General features: G+C 35.8%; 3 protein-coding genes across 7 annotated transcripts; 2 read left to right on the top strand and 1 right to left on the bottom strand.

Moving 5' to 3' along the window:
- Positions 1–858: 858 nt before the first annotated feature.
- On the bottom strand, positions 859–6377 carry LOC128025344 (chromobox protein homolog 1). Of its 3 annotated transcripts, none has more exons than XM_052611603.1 (6): positions 6156–6322; positions 5638–5695; positions 4338–4512; positions 4115–4265; positions 3864–3958; positions 859–2005 (listed from the first exon to the last, which is right to left on the bottom strand). In XM_052611603.1, exons 2-6 carry the CDS (start codon positions 5681–5683, stop codon positions 1861–1863), a joined length of 612 nt encoding a protein of 203 aa, XP_052467563.1. In that variant the 5' UTR covers positions 5684–5695; positions 6156–6322; the 3' UTR covers positions 859–1860. The 3 variants fall into 3 exon arrangements, with proteins under 3 accessions (XP_052467563.1, XP_052467564.1, XP_052467565.1); XM_052611604.1 differs by lacking the exon at positions 6156–6322 and adding an exon at positions 5826–6137; XM_052611605.1 differs by lacking the exon at positions 5638–5695 and having other exon boundaries at positions 6156–6377.
- Positions 6378–7441: 1064 nt separating this feature from the next.
- LOC128025343 (phosphorylase b kinase gamma catalytic chain, liver/testis isoform-like) lies at positions 7442–11523 on the top strand. Its single transcript, XM_052611602.1, has 10 exons — positions 7442–7650; positions 8421–8524; positions 8603–8778; positions 8864–8918; positions 9476–9541; positions 9664–9827; positions 9953–10043; positions 10136–10289; positions 10384–10509; positions 10645–11523. The coding sequence occupies exons 2-10, from the start codon at positions 8430–8432 to the stop codon at positions 10888–10890; spliced, it is 1173 nt and encodes a 390-aa protein (XP_052467562.1). The 5' UTR covers positions 7442–7650; positions 8421–8429; the 3' UTR covers positions 10891–11523.
- Positions 11524–12288: 765 nt separating this feature from the next.
- Positions 12289–22454, top strand: LOC128025345 (E3 ubiquitin-protein ligase BRE1B). 3 transcript variants are annotated; one of them, XM_052611606.1, is made up of 20 exons: positions 12289–12383; positions 13501–13644; positions 13841–14008; positions 14085–14397; positions 15452–15649; positions 15763–15884; positions 16383–16529; positions 16862–16936; positions 17310–17429; positions 17617–17796; positions 17885–18020; positions 18331–18452; positions 18828–19090; positions 19415–19532; positions 19642–19791; positions 19912–20124; positions 20363–20488; positions 20576–20716; positions 20809–20910; positions 21655–22454. In XM_052611606.1, the coding sequence occupies exons 1-20, from the start codon at positions 12372–12374 to the stop codon at positions 21829–21831; spliced, it is 3027 nt and encodes a 1008-aa protein (XP_052467566.1). In that variant the 5' UTR covers positions 12289–12371; the 3' UTR covers positions 21832–22454. The 3 variants fall into 3 exon arrangements, with proteins under 3 accessions (XP_052467566.1, XP_052467569.1, XP_052467568.1); XM_052611609.1 differs by lacking the exon at positions 12289–12383 and adding an exon at positions 12436–12535; XM_052611608.1 differs by lacking the exon at positions 12289–12383 and adding an exon at positions 13341–13363.
- Positions 22455–22811: the final 357 nt, after the last annotated feature.

The raw sequence follows: 22811 nt of genomic DNA on the forward strand, positions 1-22811 counted from the left end.
TACAGCATTAATATATATATAATAAAAAAAGGCAAAATAAAATTTTTGTAATACTGCAAAAAACTCATATCTATATAAATATGAATTATTTTGTCTTTGTTGCTAGCGAAACACAATTTTTGCTTATATGAGCTTCAGTGTGCTGCTCACTTCTCAATTCTTGGTAAAATGGTATTTGTGGGGCAACACTTTAATTTGTGATTTGTTTTAAATTAACATTGCAATTTTACAGCATTAATCTAGGTTAATATAAATGAGCATACTATAAATAAAATAAAAATCTGTTTATTTGTTTAATGTTTAAAATACAAACTTTCATAAGTTTGGGATTAGTAATAATTTTTTGTATGTTTTTTAAAGATGTTTGTTATACTAACATAATATTTATTTAATCAACAGTAATTTGAATTTAAATTAACTTTTTATTGTAATATATTTTTAAATATAATTTATTTCAGTCACATGACCCTTCATAAGTTCACTGATTTTTTTAAATATTTTTTCTTCTAACACGTGATCCTTTAGAAGTGCTCAAAAAAAACGTTTCTTACCAATGATGAAAGTGGTTGTGCTGCATAATATTTTGTAAGAGTACAATGAATACAAAGTTCAACAGCAATTTTTTTTTTTACTACAAATACTTTGTAACATTCTAAATCCGTTTAATTCATCCTTGCTCAATAATAGTATTAACTTCTTAAATGCATACATACAATCTTGTTAACCCAATTCAAATAGTAGTGTAAATGTCTTAGTTCAGGCATTGTGAAGGGAATCCCAGTATTTTTAGATAATATAATTTACCAAAATTAAAAGTATTGACCATTGACCATAATAAGTTATAATAAGTTTGACCAGTTTTGACAGAAATACAACAAAGGTTTTTATTTTTGAAAATGGTATTTCATTGGCAAATGCTCTGATAATATGCAATAATAACATGGTTAAACAAAACTAGCATACAATCGTTAAAGCTTAGAACATAAAGTACTTGAAATGTCTACCGGAGAACAAATGTTACAGTTCTTCTACTTTGTTGTGTGACAGTAATAAGACAAGAATATCAAAGTAAAAACCAAAAGCAACTGACTGTACACAGTGATACTGATGTGCTGGGAAATGACAAACATATTTACAAACACAAATGTCAAGAAAGACTGTTAATATCCAATGGGGCTGACTCACAAATAGCACCTATGGTGAGACCAGACACATCACGGGCAAACAAACACTGAAGATTAACAGCTGCTGGCATGTCTTTATAAAACCAATCGTATCAAAGCCAGTTCCAAACGTCAAATAAGGCCTATATCTTACACCTCTTTTATCATGGGCCTAGAGACAGTCATAGGTTCAATGACCACCTGCATTGACAGATGTATAAAAAAATCTTTTTCTTAATAATCTGTTAAGGCAGTAATATTTTAACATTAGTTATATATACATAAAATGAAGATTTGTGGAATACATCAAGACGTTTTGTGAGACCGCTACAGCATTAAATGAAACCGCCCCAGTATGATAGACTGAACACTGGAATCTACACATCTATGATAAATAGATGACAATATGACAATAGAAAGCATGGAAAGTACATTAAATGTGCAAAGTCACCTGTCAAGCACACTGAGACAGCAGTGTTCTATTTGCTTTATCTATGGAAACGGTGCCCAACCTAAAATACGCTGAAACCTATGCAGATTACAGTTTATACTTTTGCAATTTTTTACAAATTTTGTTTGACAACTTTCCTTTACCATCTTTAAAAAAAAAAAAAAAAAATGGAGAACAAAACAAGCATATCAATGGCCACGACTGATATTGACTGTCCCTTACATCTTGTTTTTTTTTTTTTTTTGTCTAGTTTTTGTCATCCTTCTTCTCTTCCTCTTCAGTGGGGTATGAATGCCAGGTGAGGCGTTCCTCGTAAAAGGAGATGACCACTTGTGGACACTTAACATTCGCCTCCTTGGCTGGTACTAAATCTGCTTCATCAGAGTTTTTCCTGTAATACAAAAATACAAAAGACGACATTAACATACTGATCAGCTACTTCTCATCCGAGATGGATTTCTTGAGTAGAGAAAACTGAGGGCAACTGTAACATTTACATTTCCTTCAACTCACAGACAACTCAATATATACCAGCCATCTTTTGGCATATGTGCCAAAAAGTCTAATATTATTATAATGTAAACATAATAATATTACAATTCCATACCTGATGTCAATAACATTACAACTGTCCCCGTAATGGAGGTGATTGCAAGGGCACGATTACATTTCAAGCATGTGAAATTGATTTGGACCTGGCAATGAAGTTTGGCAACAGGATATGATTACATCTGTTTATAATAAAGAAAACCTTATTCAAAAGCAAGTTTGTGTTCTTAGTATTGAGCCAAGAAATCAATCTGTGATGTTTGGTCAAATGTCTTTTTTGCTGAATGAATGTGCAGGTCAGAGATCACCAAACTTGAACTTTAGCATCCAGAGTGAAGATGAAGGTTGCATTTCCACTCTCTCGCGTTCACGTATGTATGAATGTAAGTAAATGGCCACACTTAAAAGGTATAGTTCACATTAAAAATGAAAATGTGGTCATAATTTACATAATCTGTCGTCAATCCAAACCTGAATGATTTTCTTTTTTCTGCAGGAACACAAAAAATATAGATTCCAAAAATGGTCTCAATGTCTCACAAAACCCTTTTTTGGTGTTCCACGAAACATGAAGGTGAGTGATGAAATGCCCTTTAACAGTGGGGGCAATTGTTATAATTAAAATTAAAATAAACCATTTTACAAAAAATAAAGCAAGTAGTAATGGCAAGTTCATGACTTCCATTCCTATGGAATGCATAAACTTGTACAGTATATCACATAAACCATGTATACCTTAAATACACTGTTTGCTTGCTTATTTCGGCTAAAAGCATCTGCCAAAACTTCATCTGAAACTAGACACACTATTGTTCAAAAGGTTGGGGTCAGTAAGTTTTTTTTATGTTTCTAAAAGTAGTCTCTTATACACACTAAGGCAGCATTTACTTGATCAAAAATATACACACAAAAAAAAATATTGTGAAATATTATTACATTTTCTGTTTTATAAATATTTTCTATTTTATGTTTTCTATTTTAATTTCTTTATTATATAATTTATTCTTTTTAGCATGTAATTTATTTCTGTGATCCAAAGGTGAATTTTCAACAGTCATTACTCCAGTTTTCAGTGTCACGTGACTTAATGTGCTGATTTGGTGCTCAAGAAACATTTCTTATTATTATCAGTGTTAAAAGAGGTTGTGCTGCTTAACAGTTTTGTGGAAAATCATGAAAAACGTTTTAGGACACTGAAAAACTGCATTTATTTGAAACCGTAATCTTTTGTAACATTATGTCTTTTTAGTCATTTAATTCATCTTTGCTGAATAAAACTATTAATTTCTTTCAACAAAAATAAATAAATGTTACTGACCCAACTTTTAAACGATGGTAAAGTAACGTTTCTTAAACATTTGCAATATTCACTCTAGTGTATTCCCCACCTAAGAAGTGATAAGTGATGTTGCATAGTAGCTACCAGTTGAAAAGTTAACATTTTTCATTCTCGTTAACTTTTAACCAGTTGACCGATATGGTTTAAATTTGAAGGTATCAAAACACTAAATAGCAAAATAAAAAAACTAAACGATACAATTATGCTTCTTTTCCTCATGCAGAGCCTATGTAAAATAGATGCACTTTGAAGAAATGTTGAGTGTTAAAATTGCCCCCAGTCTCTCCTAATGCTGCTCAGGAACTGTCGCCCTAATCCAATACTTGTTTTGTTTCTTACGGGTAACAATTTCCATACAAACCATTTCATGAGGAACATGAGTTCTCCACTTGAGTCTGTAGCACCAATAATCCTCTCAGGATCCAAACCACGTGCAAAACCTCTGAGTTTCTCAGGCTAAATTAAGAAAGATGGCATGTAAGAAACTGTTTAAGCCATTCAAAGTTGTTTTTTTTTTTTTGGTTTTCTACTGTTTTAAAGACACTTCCTGACCAGCTTATAGACATGAAATGATGGAGACATCTCAGATCCTCAGATCTTCATGGCTCTTACCTCATCCTTGCGCTTTTTAGTCTCCTTTCCATCTCCGTCTGACTCTGCCCGCCTCTTGCCTCCAGATTCAGCCGTTTTCTGTGACTGGAGGAATTCTGCTATGAGGTCAGGACAGTCTAGGTTTTCCTCTGGTTCCCATGTGTTGTCCTCGCTGATGAAAAAAATTATTAGATAAACACCAGGATTTTCAACACAAAATCAAATTCCCAGGAATTCCACCTACTCAGAAAAGCCTTTCCACTTGAGGAGATACTCCACTTTTCCCTTCACCACACGCCGATCCAGAACCTTCTCCACAACATACTCCTCTTCTTCTTCCTCCACCACTTCTTCAGCTTTCTTTTTGTTTTGTTTCTTCCCTGCTGGTGATTGCTTGGTTTCAGACTGAGAAACTGGAGCTGGATAGATGAATAGTGGGTGAAAAATACATAAACATACAATCATTTACCACAGTTTATGTCAAAATACTACAGATGTTTCCACTACAAAATAGTGGTAACTTGATACCGGCAACTACTGCCATGAAATATTTAAAGGGACAGTTCACTCAAATACAAAACTTCAGCCATTTATATAGAAAAATGTGATGTTGTGCATTATGTTAGCGGCTGATAGATTTACAGCATCATTTACATTTATTTGAAAATCATTCTCCTTATCAACTCATTTTGTGTTCCACAAAAGAACGTAAGCCATACAGGTTTCAAACAGCATGAGGGTGAATAAGTAATGGGTATTGTTGGGTAGTAACTGATTAAATGTAATCTGGATAATCTGAAGTACTTGCAATTAGTTCACATTAAGATTTAAAATACTTATAATCAGATTACCAATTACTTTTATAATTGGTGTGAATATATATATATATATATATATATATATATATATAATTTACACATCACCTTGTCTTAAAATATTTAAATAGTTCCCCAGGGACTGTGAAAAAAAAAAATATTTAAATCATTTAACAACACATTTTCATGTTCACAGTTCTCTGATGTTGGTTAATGGTCGCACCGACATGCGGGCAACCAAATATAAAAATATTACTAATTTTAATGTTCAAGTGCCATTTTTATCATAAAAGCATACCAAATCACAAATCTCAGTTTAGGGAAAAAATATTTTTAATACACTTTATGTTGTTAATAATAAAGAATTGGAATATTGTTTTTTTTTTTTCAACATGGCAAAAAATAATCCTATTCAAATCTATGTGATAAACAAGATAAGACTACATTACCTAAAATATGTCATCTAACGGAAATCGGAATACGTTACTAACTAACCTTACAACGTCCAGGTTATTTGCAAAATGTAACGAATTACAATTTGTAAGTAATCTACCCAGCACTGATAACAAATGTGTACTATCCCTTTAAGCAAAATGATTAGAAACGCGTTTTATATACTCGGATTAAATGCCCCATAAATATATTATGCTTTTAGCAAATAATATCTGTAACTATTGTATTTTGACGAAATTTGATGGTTTCCAGTGTAAAGTAATAAAAAATCCAAACCTTCAGTCACAGCAACATCAGCTGAAGGCTCTGACGTTTGGCTCATATTTCCCAACAGCTGGAAATATACAGAGATCCTTATTAATACGGATAAAACAAATACAAAAATACTGTCTATGAGATACAGCCTATAGATCACAAATATTACATGTAAAAATTTCAATTCATCTGAACGTGTGTTGGTTTACCTAAGGGATGCAGCTGTACGCATCTGCATGCATAATGACAAACATTGTTATGCCTTTGCAACTGCAGGCCAGCGCGCGCGACAAAACCCATTGTGAATAAATACATTGCATGCTTCACTGCTGTGCTCGATGGGATGGTTAGGCCGGTATGTTACTGTATTATGTTCCTCCGTGTTGTTTTAGAGTGCGCGAGCATGCTATTCGAAGTCTGCTGTGGTCAAAACATATTGCATCTTTGCCGCAGAACGTTTGATCGCCGCGATTTTACCACAACACACACTATGTGCATGAGCCCGTACAACGGCGGCACGGCGAAACAAACGCACTTACTTGTATCTCGCTGAGATAAAGATGGAAAAAAGCTGATCTGCATGTATTTAAATCCGAAATAAATAGGTTGCAGTGATTAATTACAGACGTATACTGCGATGATGTGATGCTGCTGGATGTGGCTGTTATTCACGCCCACTTCCGTAAAAGAGAGGAGACATGGTGACTTCCGGTGTAATAATCTCCATAGCTGCTTTAACCTTAAAAAAGTGGATTTGCTTTATTAGATCTTTTGGAGGATGGAATTATGACTGGGTTTGAACAATACTAGCCGTACAGCCTAATATCTTCTACATTCTCCATTGAAATCCTCCTCTCCTCTCATTCCTTTCTCTCCCATATTGCTTCAATGAAGCAGATGTATGAGACATCTGGCTGAGATGCAGCATCTGTGCAGCGTTTGCAGATATTCTAGCTTCCTTTCATGCATTTCAGAAGGGAATGTGTGAAAATGTGGGCTTCAGACTTAAAACAGCCCTACTCTGCCATGCAACCCTTTACACGTGCTGCATAAAAGCCATACTAAAATATTCGGCTCTGATGCTGCTTTGCTTCTGTGTGAATGATGCAGTAGGCTACTTGTTGTCAATATCATGGGATATCCATAATTTATGTATGAATTTCTAAATAAACCTTTACGTGGTATATATTTAGCTTATATGTAGTCTTTTTTTTAGTTAAGATGATATGTCATAAGCAAATAAATAAATACGTCCAGATCTACCAGGGGTCTACTGGTTTATTCTTTTACTCTGCATTTTTATTGGAAAACTATAAAGAGATTATGTTATGTAGGCTGTATCAAGACCATAGAAGTGAGTGTGGTGCCCATGGAAACGACGGTCAAGTCAGCATAGTGACAGAATATTCAATGAGAGAATGAAAAGCACATAAATCAAGGACCCAATCTATCCATCCCTTCAGAAGATTGGCATATCTTGCCATTATTTTTCTTTGGTATGTTTCCTCCACACTATAAGTAGAATTTAGCATGGGATCTCAGCATGGTGGGCCCCATGAGGCAACCCACTTTATGTACAATAAAACAGCTTTTATTAGTCTACATTTATAATTGGTGTCTGATTAAATATTTTAAATATTGCTTATTATTTTTGTTATATTTAAAACCGTTTTGTTTTATATCTGTTGCCTCATCTTTTTAAATGGTAAAGCCAGGACAATGCTCCATCCTTAAACATTAGTTGCCACCCGCCATTATAAATACAAGAAGAAGAAGAAGAAGAAGAAGAATGCTCCATCCTGTAGGCGGCAGTGATGAATGACGACAGTATAGCAGCTGTCATTTACAAGGCAGCGAGAGAAGAGCGACTCGACGACGGGGGTGTTGTTGACATTTCCCGGGAGCTCTATAAAAGTTTACAACAGTGCTATGGCAGTATTGTCGGTAGCTTTAAATGCATGTTTTCAGCCGGTCAGTTGAAAACACTGAACCGTCAGACTGCTGTGCACTTCGGTTGATTTTGTAGAAGTGCTTGTAAGTACACTTTCGGCTTTTCTGGGTTGGGACAAGAGCGCAGACGAGGTCATTGATCGCTCACTTATTTTCCAGAACAGTTAGATTGTTTTCAGTTATTGCTACAATTTGCTGTTATTTCAAGCGTATTAAGCTGATTAGCCTGCAAACTGCAAGTTTGCTTAACATTTTTATACATTAATTATTTTCAGTTTCTTTTTGCTTCAGACAAAAGGATATAATTATGCGAAATATTTACATTTAATAGGGTTGAAATGAAAACAAATGGCAACTAGGAAAGCATGTGTCCGTTCTAACAATTAGTAAACGATATTTATTACTAAAATAACATGCTATAATAAATTACTATCCCTGAAAATATTGCTGATTGTATCCGTATCTGAACCTTAATGTCACCACAAACATACACAACCCTCAACTACATATGCTCGCACACGCGCACTTTTGTGTACGTGCAGTTTACTGCATGTCTATTTTGCTCCACAAAATATAGACTGGAGATACTGAAGTTATATATAACTGAAACTGAAGTTATATTTTTTTAATCAGTTTTATTTTTGTAATATTAATACACACACACACACACACACACATACATACACACACATATATATATATATATATATATATATATATATATATAAAAAACACATATACATACGTATACATGTGTGTGTTTGTTTGGGCAATCAAGATTTTTAATACAGAAGAAGCAAACATAGCATACCTTCTCTTCACTCATTCAAAGTAAATAAATGTGTCTGGTTTAGGTTATCAGAATGACTCGCGATATCATTGTTGGAGATGAGCTGCCCGACTGGGTCGGGGCAAAAGAGTTTTATCAGAAGTATGATGCCAAAGAGGTGATTGGAAGGTGAGTATTTTTTTGGATTCAACAAGTGTTTTGATGTGATTTATTGAGATGTCTGTAACTAAACTGTCCCCTATGCAGAGGTGTGAGCAGTGTTGTGCGCAGATGTGTACACAAACAGACGGGGCAGGAGTTTGCGGTGAAGATCATTGAGATCACTGCAGAGAAAATGACAGAACAGCAGTTAGAGGAGGTGAAAAGCTCCACACTGAAGGAGATCCATGTTCTCAAGCTGGTGAATGGCCACCCGTCCATCAGTAAGTCTGAATTTTACTGCAAATGTTTGAACATCAGTTGAATCTTTTCTGAGTAGTAACTGACCTTATTTGTGCTCATTTTCAGTTACACTGATTGATTCTTATGAGTCAACAACATTCATATTTTTGGTATTTGACCTGTAAGTATGTATTTTCTTCTTATATATATATATATATATATATATATATATATATATATATATATATATATATATTATGTTATATTGTTATACGCTACCTTTGAAAAGTTTGGGGTCAGTAAGAATTTATTTATTATTTTGAAGGAAAGGATGCAATACAAAATATAATTTTTTAAACTAACAAAAGATTTGCATTTCAAATTAATGTTGTTCTTCGTTGTTTAATAATCAAATAATACTGAAAAAATGTGATCATGTTTTCTTCAAACATTTCAACATTTATTATAAGAAATAAGAAATTATAAGAAATCTTACTTTAGCAGCAAATCAGAATATTAGAAAGATTTCTGAAGGATCATGTGACACTGAAGACTGGAGTAATGGCTGCTGAAAATTCAGCTTTGCCATCACAGGAATAAATAACATTTAAAAAAATATATTAAACTAGAAAACAGTTATTTTAAATTACAATAATATTTACGTAACGTACCTTAGCAACCCCCAACTTTTAAACAGTACTGTATATGTTGTAATCTTGCACACAACTTTTTATACAGCATGAGGAGAGGAGAGCTATTTGATTACTTGACTGAAAAAGTGACTCTCAGTGAAAAGGAAACCAGGTAAGTTTTTAATTTATTCTCAGACCTTGCTTCTATTCCTATGTTTCCATGGTAGTTCAAACTGTTCTCCTCATACCATAATTTGCCGCAAATATTTCCTGCAAATCTCTTCTCGCTTTTAGGAGCATGATGCGTGCTCTTCTGGAGGCTGTCCAGTATCTACACTCACTAAATATTATACACCGTGACCTCAAGCCTGAAAATATTCTGCTAGATGACCAGGGACACATTAAACTTTCTGACTTTGGCTTTTCCGTCCAACTGGGGCCTGATGAAAAACTAAGAGGTGAGAAAAAATAAGACATAACCCTGTCTTCCCACAGCGGCAAATCAAAACAGATTTTTAGATTTGTTATTTCATTAAAAACATACATTGTTTGTAAACTGGTCTTTTTCAATTTCCCTTGTTAGAGTTGTGTGGAACACCAGGATATCTGGCACCAGAGATTCTGAAGTGCTCCATGGATGAGACACATGAGGGTTATGGGAAAGAGGTTGACCTGTGAGTAAATAAGCTCAGTTCTGCTATTAAACCTTATTAAACCTTTCTTTGTGTCACATGGGTTCTTCGTTTTGCTCCGTGTTTTCCCACAGGTGGGCTTGTGGTGTGATCATGTTCACGCTTCTTGCTGGGTCTCCACCATTCTGGCATCGCAAACAGCTGCTGATGCTGAGAATGATCATGGAAGGCCGGTACCAGTTTAGCTCTCCAGAGTGGGATGACCGGTCTGACACCGTCAAAGACTTGGTGAGATTCTCTTAGCATTCTCTCAGCCTACAGCGTAGACAGACTAACTGCTAATATTAAGAAATGTACCTATATGTGCATTAAACTCCCTTAGATCTCAAGGCTTTTAGTGTTGGAACCCACTCTTCGCCTCACGGCCGAAGAAGCTCTAGCTCATCCTTTCTTCCGTCAGTACCAAAAGGAGGAAGTGCGGCTCTTTAGCCCCAGGAAGACATTTAAGGTGTGTGTGTTTCATTTATACACAACCATTCAAAAGTATTCAGTGCTCAAGAAACATTCTTTATTGTTACCAATGTTGAAAAATATATTTTTGTGAAAATTACTTGTAATTAAAAACTGTTCTTTGCACTTTCAGGCCCTGATCTTGACTGTGTTAGCCTGTATACGAATGCAGAGCCGCTACTACCGAGCCAGACCATTAACAAAGGAGCTCCTAGCAAGAGACCCTTATTCCATCCGCGGTGTGCGCAAGCTGATCGACGGCTGTGCTTTCCGCATATATGGACACTGGGTCAAGAAAGGGGAGCAACAGAACCGAGCTGCTCTATTCCAGAACACAGCTAAAATCATTCTACTGGGCCTTGAAGACCTTGAAAACTAAAGGGCATTTTTTTGTTTCTGAAGATATTCCTCGTCTGTCCATTTACAGTGCTTTTTAATTTTAGCACCGTGCCACGTGACCTCATTTTAACCACTCACTGTGGATTTTATGTTTTTTAAATGTAAGTTTTATCACAAACATATCGGTGGTATCATCTGATATTGCGTATTATATGGACCAGCTTGATATGAAGAGATAAGAAAATAAATAAATAAAATAAATTACTTGGATTTACAATTACCTAACGGAGCTCGTATCCTGTTCAAGCTCTCTAGCCTTTGATTGGTTTTGACACAAAGCAGATTGTATTTGCATTTATTATCATTCGTATGCTTTGAAAACAATTCCAGGATATTGAAGACTAAACCATAAATGGACAAGGGAGATGTAATAATGTGGAGTGGACTTTAAGCCTTTCAATTCAAAAGATAACATACTTGAAACATAGCATTACAGATGTGTAACCCTACTGAGAGTTGTGTGTACTGGTTTTATTCATTTTTATCTTTTAAATATGTTTTACCACTTGTTGCTTTTATCACAGTTGACTACACATTATCCATTCATCATGAAGGTACTGTACTAATTCTAAACAGGTACACATATATGAATAATATATATATAATTACTGTATTTTGTGTGTTTTTGCTTTTGAAATGAATGGTGTTCAGACATGGGATATATTTTCTTACTTCTTCACTTGAATGTTTGTCTCCAGTTTAGTAATGGCATCATAAAGCTGATCAGCACTGTCCTGGAGCTGTTGCTGTAGCTGACAGGTCAAATGCATCACTTTATCTCCTTTTAAACTATGGTTATTAGCTCAGAATTTAGAGAAGACCCTTTTGGGGGAAAAAAAACATAATATATACATAAACCTTTATTTTATTTGTTGTATGTAGTGAGTATTACATATTAGAGCATGCAGTCTTGCATAAACAATATGTAATCACTGTTTTAAAAATCTGGTCAACTTATTTTTACAGGTTTTCCAAATTACTTAAATAAAAAAAAAAATAAAAAAAACATTGTATTTTTTTCTTCTTGGTTGTCTTTGTGCTTTGTGGACAATAGCCCTCAAATGTAATATTTTAATTATTACATATAGTATTAAATTATCTCCCTGTTAGATTTAAAAAAAAAATTAAACTAAATTTACATATTTCTTTTAGAATAATTTGTCAAACAGGAGTTGAAATGGATGATCCTATACAGATCTTCATAGCTGATGCTAGTTTTTTTTTTCAATTATTAGTAGTAATTATTAATTACAATACTTATATTAGTAATGAAATTAGTAATAATACTTATCATTATTAATTTAAATAATAAATTCATTAAAAATAAAACGTTTGATAACTTTTATTTTCACCCTGCGATTTAGGGGAAGTGACGTAATGTATCAGACCACCACTAAAGAGTGCACAACCATACGTTATTTAAATCGCACAATCGAGCAAATACATCTGTGATTACAACAAATGTCCAAAAAGGTATGAGTGCTAGAAACAAAAACTTTCAACATACGTGAGGGCCTGTCTATGGTCTATACACGCTCGCTTTTATTTTGATAGACAATATTTTTTCCTGTAGTGTCAGTGTTCATGTACGCTATCTTCCTTCCTGTTTTCCGGCTGGAGTGGAGGTTTGTTTGTGGTTGCAAAGGAAATCACTAACACAGACATATTTTAATACACATTTTTAACAGTGAGGTAGCTAAAACTGTGTCGTATTGCTTATGACATATAGTTATAACACACTGTAATTTATACTGTAAAAAAGGCCTGTTTTTTTGGAACTCGCTTGATAGGCTTCACCTAGCATCGAAGCTAACTTCATTCAAAGCGCCATGGTTGCTTGAAATTAATGAAGAATATAATATTTTACTTAAAATATGTGATAGGGTTCAAATGACTGTTAAATCGTCTTTATTGTTTATTTCATTATAAAAAAAGATCCAATAAGTAAAAATTAGTTCGCCGTCGTTAGCCAGCATTAATATCATACTATCTCAAATTCATGAGTTAAGTGACAGTTGTTTCTGTGTAAATCATCTCATTATTGTTCACCATTTAGTTTTGGGAGAACAGAGTAATATATTGATTATGTAAAGCCAATTTTAGGCCACTTAAGTAGATATTATCTATGCAAAATCTCTTTTCAGTGTCTTTTTTGATAATATCAGAACTGATAGCTGTCTTACTTAAAGTGATAGTGCACCCCAAAATGAAATGTTCAATCATTTACTCACCCTCATGTTATTCCAATGTATGACTTGCTTTTCTGTAGAACCCAAAAGGAAATATTGTGAAAAATGTTTAGAAGTGACATTGTCAGCCATCATTTACTTTAAACTGCATATTTATTTCCACACAATGAAACTAAATGATGACTGAGGCTGTCATTGTGCCTGACACCTCCATTCGTATTTCATCAAAGATAGGAAGTCATACAGGTTTGGAACAACATGAGGGTGAGAGTATATGATGACAGTTTTAAAAGAGACGTTTAATAATTCTATCTACCTACCTATAATTTGTCTGTGATTAAGGTCTTAATGATATTATAATAATCTTTAAAGTTGAGTCTAACATTAAGTGAATTTTGTAGGGAAGCATGTCTGGCGCAGGGGCTGGGAAGCGCCCCTCAGGAGGGGATAGTCCCCCTGGCCCTCCTGAAAAAAAGCTGAAGAAAGAGGAGAAGACTACCACTACGCTCATCGAGCCCATCCGCATTGGAGGAGTTTCTTCTACGGTTCGTTTAATGTTGCTATTATGACTTTACTGTCACTTTTGATCCATTTATTGCATCCTTAATTAATAAAAGTGTAATTACTTTTAAAACAAATCTTACAGTCCCCAAACTTTTCAACATTAGTATATGTTTCTTTCATAACCTTGAAAACCTTTGTAAACAAGATTGACTTCTCCACATTTTCTGTCTTTTGCAGGAGGAGATGGACATGAAGGTTATTCAGTTCAAGAACAAGAAGCTCTGTGAACGCCTTGAACAAAGGCAGGCTTTGGAGGATGAGTTGAGGGAGAAGATTGAGAAGCTGGAGAAGAGGCAGGCCACTGATGACACCACACTGCTTATTGTCAACCGCTGCTGGACTCAGGTTGGTCACTATTCTATTGCTTTACCACTTAAAATGAGTAGCAAGACAGGCATATTTGAACACTCTGTTCCCACAGCTTGAGGAGAATATCCATGAACTGCTGCAACGTGTGGAGCCTAAGCATGGCCCAACACAAGTCCAGACCCTTGCCACCCCTCCTGTTCCAGACGTCCCGGTTCCTGCTGCAGCCCCACCATCTGCTCCTGAACCTTCTGCTCCTTTGCCAGCTCCAAAAGAAAGTGAGGACGGTCTCCCCCAGCCTCCACTTTCAGCTGAGGCAGTGGAAGAAGAAAAACAACCAGTGCAAGAAAAGGAACAGACCCAGGAGCAAGAGCAGCAACAGCAGCTTCCTGACTCTGAGAAGGAACCCATGCAGGATGGAATTCCCGGTAAATATGAAAGGAGTTAGACTCCAATACACTATGTACATATATATCTACAAATATGTCAAATAAAGCATTTTTAGAATTGTACAAAAGGTTGTTACCATGCTTAAAAAATACTGTCAATCAAGCAACAAATACATGTTGTAGATTGAGTACAACAGCTTTTATATCATGTTGATATTTATAATTTATTTAGTAATCATATTAACCCTGCAAAGCCTACTGTTTCATATTGATATGCACATTTTCAAAACTTGCTGGAAAAAAAAACAGTTGTACTCAATCTACTGCATGCTTCTGTTGTCTGTTTGAAAATGTGTAATTTTTTTTAGCAAGTAACAATACAATACTAAAAATGTCCTTTTCAGGTCATGGCAGATGTGTCTTTTCGCTGAGAAATTTGTAAAAGTTTTTATGAACTAAACGTTAGAATAACTTTTATATTATTAATAATCGTTAAGGATGAAATCAGAATTCCATCTTATCTTTTTATGTCTGCAAAAAATTGCATATTTTTGCTTTTTATTTTTTTATTATTTACCTCCTCGAGTATGTATTCTTTATCCACATATTATCATATTTTATAAGCCATAAAAAATCCTAACATATCAAATCTGATACTCAAGAAACAACACATGCTAATTATTTTAGAAATTATTTGTTTTTTGTTTTTTATTAGTATTTCACATTTCAGCCTTTACAGCAGGGGTCACCAAACTCATTCCTAGAGGGCCGGTGTCCTGGAGAGTTTAGCTCCAACCCTAATCAAACACACCTGAACCAGCTAATCAAGTTTTTACTAGCTACACTTGAAACTTCCAGGCAGGTTTGTTGAGGCAAGTTGGAGCTAAACTCTGCAGGACACAGACCCCCCAGGACCGAGTTTGGTGACTCCTGCTTTACATGGTTAACAAAGGATCAAAATTGAAATGTAAAACACTAATGCATCTTGTGTTTGTTATCTGCTAGGCCACACAGAAACTGTTCATAGCAGTTTTTACAATCCACATTCATATTGTTTTTGGTCTATTTATTTTTTTTATTATTATTTTGTAAGTTCCTCCACCTCCACCACCTCTCAGCGAGAGTGCAAAGGCTTTCCTGGCCACTCTGGATAACAGCAGTGAGGAGGAGCTCACACTGCATCTACAGGACAGGATGCAGTTCAGCAAGGGTGCTGTGGCCTGTATGGTCTGCATATTTGACCGTCTGCATACCACCATTGATGAGCTGTGTACCCGAGTGCAGTCAGCTGGTAAAATAAGAATTAATTTTGTGTGATTCTCAAAGCACAAACTGTTTATTATAGAAAAAGCATCTTTAAATGGTTTAGTTTGCATAATTTTTTTTTCACTTTGTTCTTGTCAGTGTGTGAGGATGATAGTCAGCGAGAGATTATTGCCACAAACCACACACTTCTAGAGGAACATAATCGACTGCAAGATCTTGCATACTCCCTTCAAGGGAAACACCACAAAATGTCATTGGAGGTATCTGTTTACCTAGTTTTATTTGAGCTTATTCTATTTATATTGATTATATGTTAATGTTACCGTTCAAAAGTTTGGGATCAGTGTTTTAATGTATCCACATTAAACTGATTAAAAGTAAATGCTTTTTTTTTTCCGCAACATTCTGTTGCAAATAAATCGTGTTTTTGTTTTAACGTTCTTTTAATCACAGACTTATGAAAAAATGTGTCATGGTTTCCATAAAAAATATTCAACATTGAATCATACTAAGAAACGTTTCTTAAGAACAATATCAGCTTATTTAAATCATCATGTGACTAAATCATGTAACTAAAGACTGAAGTAATTGCTTGGTAAGCATATGATATTTAACATTTTTAAAATAAGTCTTGCCAACCCCAAACTTTTGAACGGAAGTGTATATAAAAACTTATTTTTTAAGTATCAGTATAAAACTGCCTATCCCAATTTTAAAGATGTGTGTGTGTGTGTGTGTGTGTGTATTTGCTTCCACAGTATAATGAATTGATTGACAAAGTGACAAGTTCAGAGACTAAAGTGTCTGAGATGGAAACCGCTGTGGAGGATCTGCAGTGGGACATTGAAAAACTTCGTAAGAGAGAGCAGAAGCTGAATAAACACCTAGCAGAAGCTCTGGAGCAGGTCGGCTTTTTCTTCGTAACTGAAAATAAGATTCATTTCTTTCATGCAGTGTATTTCTTTTGCAGTTCATTCTCCTAGTAATCGTGTTGTTTGCATGTCTATCAGTACTTCCTTTGGAAAGGAAACTGTACTGCATGAACTGTCATTTACAGTAGACACAGTAAAGCAAAGCAACATACAGGCAAAATATACAGTCAATACATATTATAATGCAGTGACGTTAATCTTTTTGTGGTTTGAATATGGGGAGTATTAATAATTTTTTTTAAATGTGTTTTGTTTTGTTGATTTCTTGAACATGTATTCATTTATTTATTTTTTCCCCAAATCAGCTTAACACCGGTTACCATGCCACTGGCAGTTCAGGTGGATTACCAGGTGGTCAAATCACACTAAGTATACAGAAGGTAAACTGTGAAACAGCTGTATTTTAGTATTATTTGCATACTACTATAGTATTAATATTTTGAATTAGCTTTTTTCATGTTTCTTTTAAAGTCATTTATGCGCTATTTTCATCAGCTTTCATTTAATTTTAAGTTTTAGGAATTGTAGTACTTAAACTTATTTCAGTTAGTTGCAAAGGCAATATTTTTAATTTCCATTTAATATTTTAAAGTACTTCAAAAATGGTAACCTAAAACATTTTTTTTTTTTTTTTTTTTTTTTTTACAAATGTCTATATGTAGTTTTAATAAAATTTGTTTATTGCAATGATGTAGACCTGATTCCAGTCTCATTGTACATCAGATTGTCCAATAAGTATTTCTCTTTTCTCAGTTCGAGTCTCTGAATGCCGAACTGGAGCAGAACCAAGAACTTGCCAACAGCCGCATGGCAGAGCTTGAGAAACTCCAGCAAGAGCTACAGGAAGCTGTTCGGGAGAGCGAGAAATTAAAGGTGTTCGAGTTTAATGATAATAAAACATCATCTCAAACTTCCCAGTAATGACCCTATTGCATTATTCGATGAGAATAGTTTTCTTTAACAACTCAACGGAGTTCCTGTTGAAGCAGGAAGCTGGGTGAGGGCATATCATAGGGATTTTTTTTTTTATGATGCATTACTGACCTCTGTATCCCTCTAGATGGATCTGAGGAATATACCAGAGGATGTGTTGAAGGAGACGCCAGAGTACAAGTGCCTCCAATCACAGTTCTCTCTGCTGTACAATGAGTCTCTAAGTGTGAAGACCCAGCTGGACGAAGCCAGAGCTCTGCTGCTGACAGCCAAAAACGCTCACCTGCGGCAGATCGAGCACATGGAAGTAAGAGAGAAGACAGGACAGATATCTTCTAGTTCTATCGGAGTATGTTTTTTTCTGAGTGTTTGAATGTCATTCTCTCTGTTTCTAGAGTGATGAGCTGTCTCTTCAGAAAAAGTTACGCACTGAGGTCATCCAGCTGGAGGACACGCTGGCCCAGGTGCGCAAGGAATATGAAATGCTACGGATCGAGTTTGAACAGAATCTTGCAGCCAATGAGCAAGCAGGTAGCATCACTCATAAAAATGATTTTCATTTTGGTTGTCACGCGTTTAGGGTTAGGTGGGATTCCTTAGTGAATTTCCCAAGGCCCGTTTGTTTTACAGTAACCATGGCTGTAGCAAGGAAATCTGTGTGGGTGGTGTATCCTGTCATCACTTCTCCTCTTCATTGTTTTGCCTGGGGTTTACGTTTTACTAAGCATCACAAACCAAGACATTTGTTACTGTTATTTAAATGACTATAAGAATCACTATCTCTCTCTTGCCTGTTTTTTTTTTTTTTTTTTTTTTTTTTTTTTTCTCTCATTCACTTTAGGCCCAATAAACAGAGAAATGAGACATTTAATCAGCAGTCTTCAAAACCATAATCATCAGCTGAAAGGTGATGTGCAGAGATATAAGCGGAAACTTCGTGAGACACAGATGGAAATAAACAAGGTATTGCTCATGCTGGTCTCCATTGACTGTTTTTTGATTTCCCACGATAACAGAAATTTAAGGTGGAAACATTCAATCACAATGATTATCTATCTATCTATCTATCTATCTATCTATCTATCTATCTATCTATCTATCTATCTATCTATCTATCTATCTATTTATACATGTTTATGAAAGAATATAGCTTGTTTTCAAACAGCAAAAGCATCATTTTTAAATTGTTGTAAAGAAAATAAATAACTCCAAAACTTTTACTATCTAATCTTCCATTAACTACACATTTGTTATTGCATATGGGCTTTTAGTGTTTTCAAAATGATTACAGTTTAACTGAATTGTTCTCTGTGTAAAGTCACTCATGTTGTTATTCAGTTGAAGTGCCAGAGTGGAGATGCAGGTGCACTGATGTTGGAAGAAAGTGTGGGTGACGGAGGACTGGAAGTTAAGAAAGAGGAGGATGATGACCAGGAGGAAGAGGAAGAGAGGAGGAGAGAGCTGGAAAGGCAACGGGCACGGGAGAGAGAGAGGGAGGCAGAGAGAGAGAGGGAGCGAGAGAGAGAGCGGGAGAGACAGCGGAGTGAGGAGCTGAAAAGGAAGGACTCTGACACACTGAAGATGCTTCGAGGAGAGCTCAAGTATGTCTCATCTTTCAGCCTAGATCAAAGCAAGTGACATTTATTTTAATTAAAGTGTGTGTGTATACAGTCTTCATTTCAGGCTGCAAAGCGGCAAAATGTGATTATTTTAAAAGGTGATGATATTTTCACTGTATACACACACACACACACACACACACACACAAACACTAAGTATAAACCTGAAGATGGAAAGCACTTTCTGTGTTGTATTTTAATGTTCTCTATTTTGGGCAACTGTAATATCACCTCATATCGTATAGCGTTTAATGAACTTCACATCTGAGTCACCTCTCCTACACATCACTTGCACCGTGTCTACAGAAAAGCTCAGGAATCTCAGAAGGAAATGAAACTACTGCTAGACATGTACAAATCAGCCCCAAAGGAGCAGCGAGATAAAGTGCAACTTATGGCCGCAGAAAAGAAGTCCAAAGCAGAAGTATGTGCACCCACTAAGATTTGCTGTGTCTCTGTGTGGCGAAACCATTAACATGCAATTCACTTGGGGTGCTCCTTGTCTTAATGCTAACATCGACATTGTTTGGCAGGTGGAAGAGTTGAGGCAGCGAGTTCGGGAACTGGAGGAGAGGGAAAGAAAGGAAAGCAAAAAACTGGCAGATGAAGATGCTCTCCGTAAGATCCGTGTGGCCGAGGAGACCATCGAACACTTGCAGAAAAAATTGGCTGCTACTAAACAGGTGTCTAGTTGAACAAAACAATTGTCAACATTTGTGTTAGAATAAATCTAGATTATAGCCTCTGTAGAAGATTACTGATAGTTAAAAGCAGATGAACTGATTCCCGTGTTGACCTTTCAGGAGGAAGAGGCCCTGCTGAGTGAGATGGATGTGACAGGACAGGCATTTGAAGACATGCAGGAGCAGAACAGCAGACTCATGCAGCAGCTCAGAGAGAAAGACGATGCCAACTTCAAACTTATGAGTGAAAGAATCAAATCCAACCAGATTTACAAGCTTCTGCGGGAGGAGAAAGAGGAATTGGCAGACCAAGTGCTTACTTTCAAAACCCAGGTTCGCAAAAAAACAAAAAAACAGAAATTTGTCAAAAAATCACGATGCACCCACATGTGAATTTATGAATGTGCAAAACAAACATTTTTATAATCTGCTAGTCAGTGGGCTCTATGGCAGTGCGATGACTCGGGCTACACCTGAAAGCTTAGGCTGACTTTGCAGGCAGTGTTTGCACACAAAGTTATCTCCCAAAAATACTGATGTAGTTGGCATCCGCTCTTTAACTCTCTCCCAGGTGGATGCTCAGCTGCTGGTAGTGCAGAAACTAGAAGAAAAGGAGGGTGTCCTGCAGAGCACACTGGCCACACTGGAGAAGGAGCTGGCGCTGCGTACTCAAGCCCTGGAGCTCAACAAGCGCAAGGTAAAACCGGATCACAGACGCCCACCTCTGTTCTCATGTCTATGACAACCATGACTTTAATGCTTGTCTTTTTGCACAATGGATCAGGCAGTGGAGGCGGCCCAGTTGGCCGAGGACCTTAAAGTACAGCTGGAACACACTCAGACCAAACTGAGGGAAATCCAAGCCTCAGTATTAGACAACCGCACGGCCCGTGAGAGGGAGAGCGTCAACCTCAAGAAAGCACAGGTGCATGGGCACATGCGTTGTAGAAAAGTTTGGGATAGAAACATGTGAGAACGATGTGTGTGAAAACTCTTCTACTGTGCTGTTCTTTTCAGGAGGACTTGTCCAGACTGCGGCGTAAGCTGGAGAAACAGAAGAAAGTTGAGGTGTACACAGATGCTGATGAGATTCTGCAAGAAGAAATTAATCAGTATAAGGTCAGACAAAATTTCAGGTTTTATTTTTATTTTTTTAGATTGGGGACATGAGTACTTTTATTCAGCAAATGCATTTAATTGATCGACAGTGACCGTAAGACAGTAATGTTTAACAAGATTTCCATTTCAAGTAAATGCTGTTTGTTTGAACATTATATTCATCTAATAGTCTTGAATAAAAAGGTGTCTCAGGTTCCCCAAAAATATTGAGCAGCAAGTAACATTTTTAAATGTATTCAAATAGAAAACATTTTTTTAAATTGTAATAATTTCACAATATGTTTTTTTTCTATATTTTAATCTATTTGATCAGATAACTGCGAAGAACGTTAATATTATTATTATTATTTTTTTTTTTTTACAATTTTACAATAATGAAGTCATCAAAGTTATGAAAACACAAATGGAAGTGTGGGAAACATTTTGTGACCAAACTAGGTTAAACTGTCATATAATTTTAGCTTCTTCAAAGTAGCCACTCTTTGCGTAGATTACACACTGTGGCTATTCTTCCAGCCAACATCTTGAGGAATCCAACTGGGATGGGTTTTTTTTTCCCCTGTGTGCTGGCCGCTAGCTGTCTGCTTTTCCTGTACTATTTGGTCCAACTCATCCTTTTAAAAAAACATTTTTTATAGGCACAGTTAATGTGTCTATGAAATGAATTTCACACATTTATTGCTTTGTAGATTAGCTTAATACTGTATCATTTGTGGCTGACCTTATTTGTTGTCTCCTTTCTAGGCTAAATTACGTTGTCCCTGTTGTAATACCCGAGATAAGGAGACTGTCCTCACTAAGTGTTTCCACGTCTTCTGCTATGAATGCTTGAAGACGCGCTACGACACTCGCCAGAGGAAGTGCCCCAAATGCAATGCTGCATTCGGGGCAAACGACTTCCACCGCATCTACATCACCTAATTTAGTGTGCACTTTTTGATGGACTGAAAAAAGTGGATGAGAAAGAACGGATGAAAGTGGTCTTGAAGCACAATATTACCATAATATGGTATTTTAAAATGTTCTGAGGAGCCACTTTCACTCCCATCTGTTATAGGTGGTGCTTGTGACCAAACAGACAGTGACAGAATGGAAAGATTTGTGAAGTATTCATGGTCTGCAGCACGCAAGCAGTGCTTCTTCATTGCAGAAGAATCCATTGAGTTTTGTCTCTTAAATTTTGTCTGTTCTTTAAAGTACTGCAATTATTATTTAATTTTTTACATGCATTTTGTTGAATGACCATGAAAAAAGAGGGAATCTATCTGTATCTGCTCAGATTTCAATATATCATAAATGTCATAACTCCACAGAATGAGTGACATTCAAAGTTAAAAAGAAACTGTTTTGTTTTGACAATTATGACCTTATCTGAGTCATAAAGTAACACTATCTAGTAATGTAGTTAGTCAGTCAGTCAGTTTTTACAATTTCTCAGTAGGTACCATATACCAAACCATACAGTGCCCATACCAGATCTATCATCATTGTATGTCAATAACTGTTGCACAGTTTCACAAAAAAATAAAAACTGGATACAATTATCTGTGAACTTAGCTCTCTGCTTTGATGTTAACCTAGACAAAATGTATGCAATGTATTTTGCATTGAAGATTGATTGGCTAGATGAATCTGGCTTTTAATTTTAATGGTAATGTTATTGTTGTACTTGGTGCAAAAGGATAAATTGAAACTGGACTTTGCACATGTAATATTGCAGTATATATGTTGTCTGCCAGTTTGCACAATGCATGTGTGTCACTTCAGATGGTTTAGATAGATATGCAGAGTTGCATACTATTCGAAAAGGATCACTGGGGAAGCTCATCATTGGGTAGAAAATAAAACCTACCACGCGTTTTTTTTTTTTTTTACTTGCAAATTCTTGCCCGGAAAATATA

The sequence above is a fragment of the Carassius gibelio genome, chromosome A12, assembly GCF_023724105.1.
Source record: "Carassius gibelio isolate Cgi1373 ecotype wild population from Czech Republic chromosome A12, carGib1.2-hapl.c, whole genome shotgun sequence".
NCBI classification, from domain to species: domain Eukaryota; kingdom Metazoa; phylum Chordata; class Actinopteri; order Cypriniformes; family Cyprinidae; genus Carassius; species Carassius gibelio.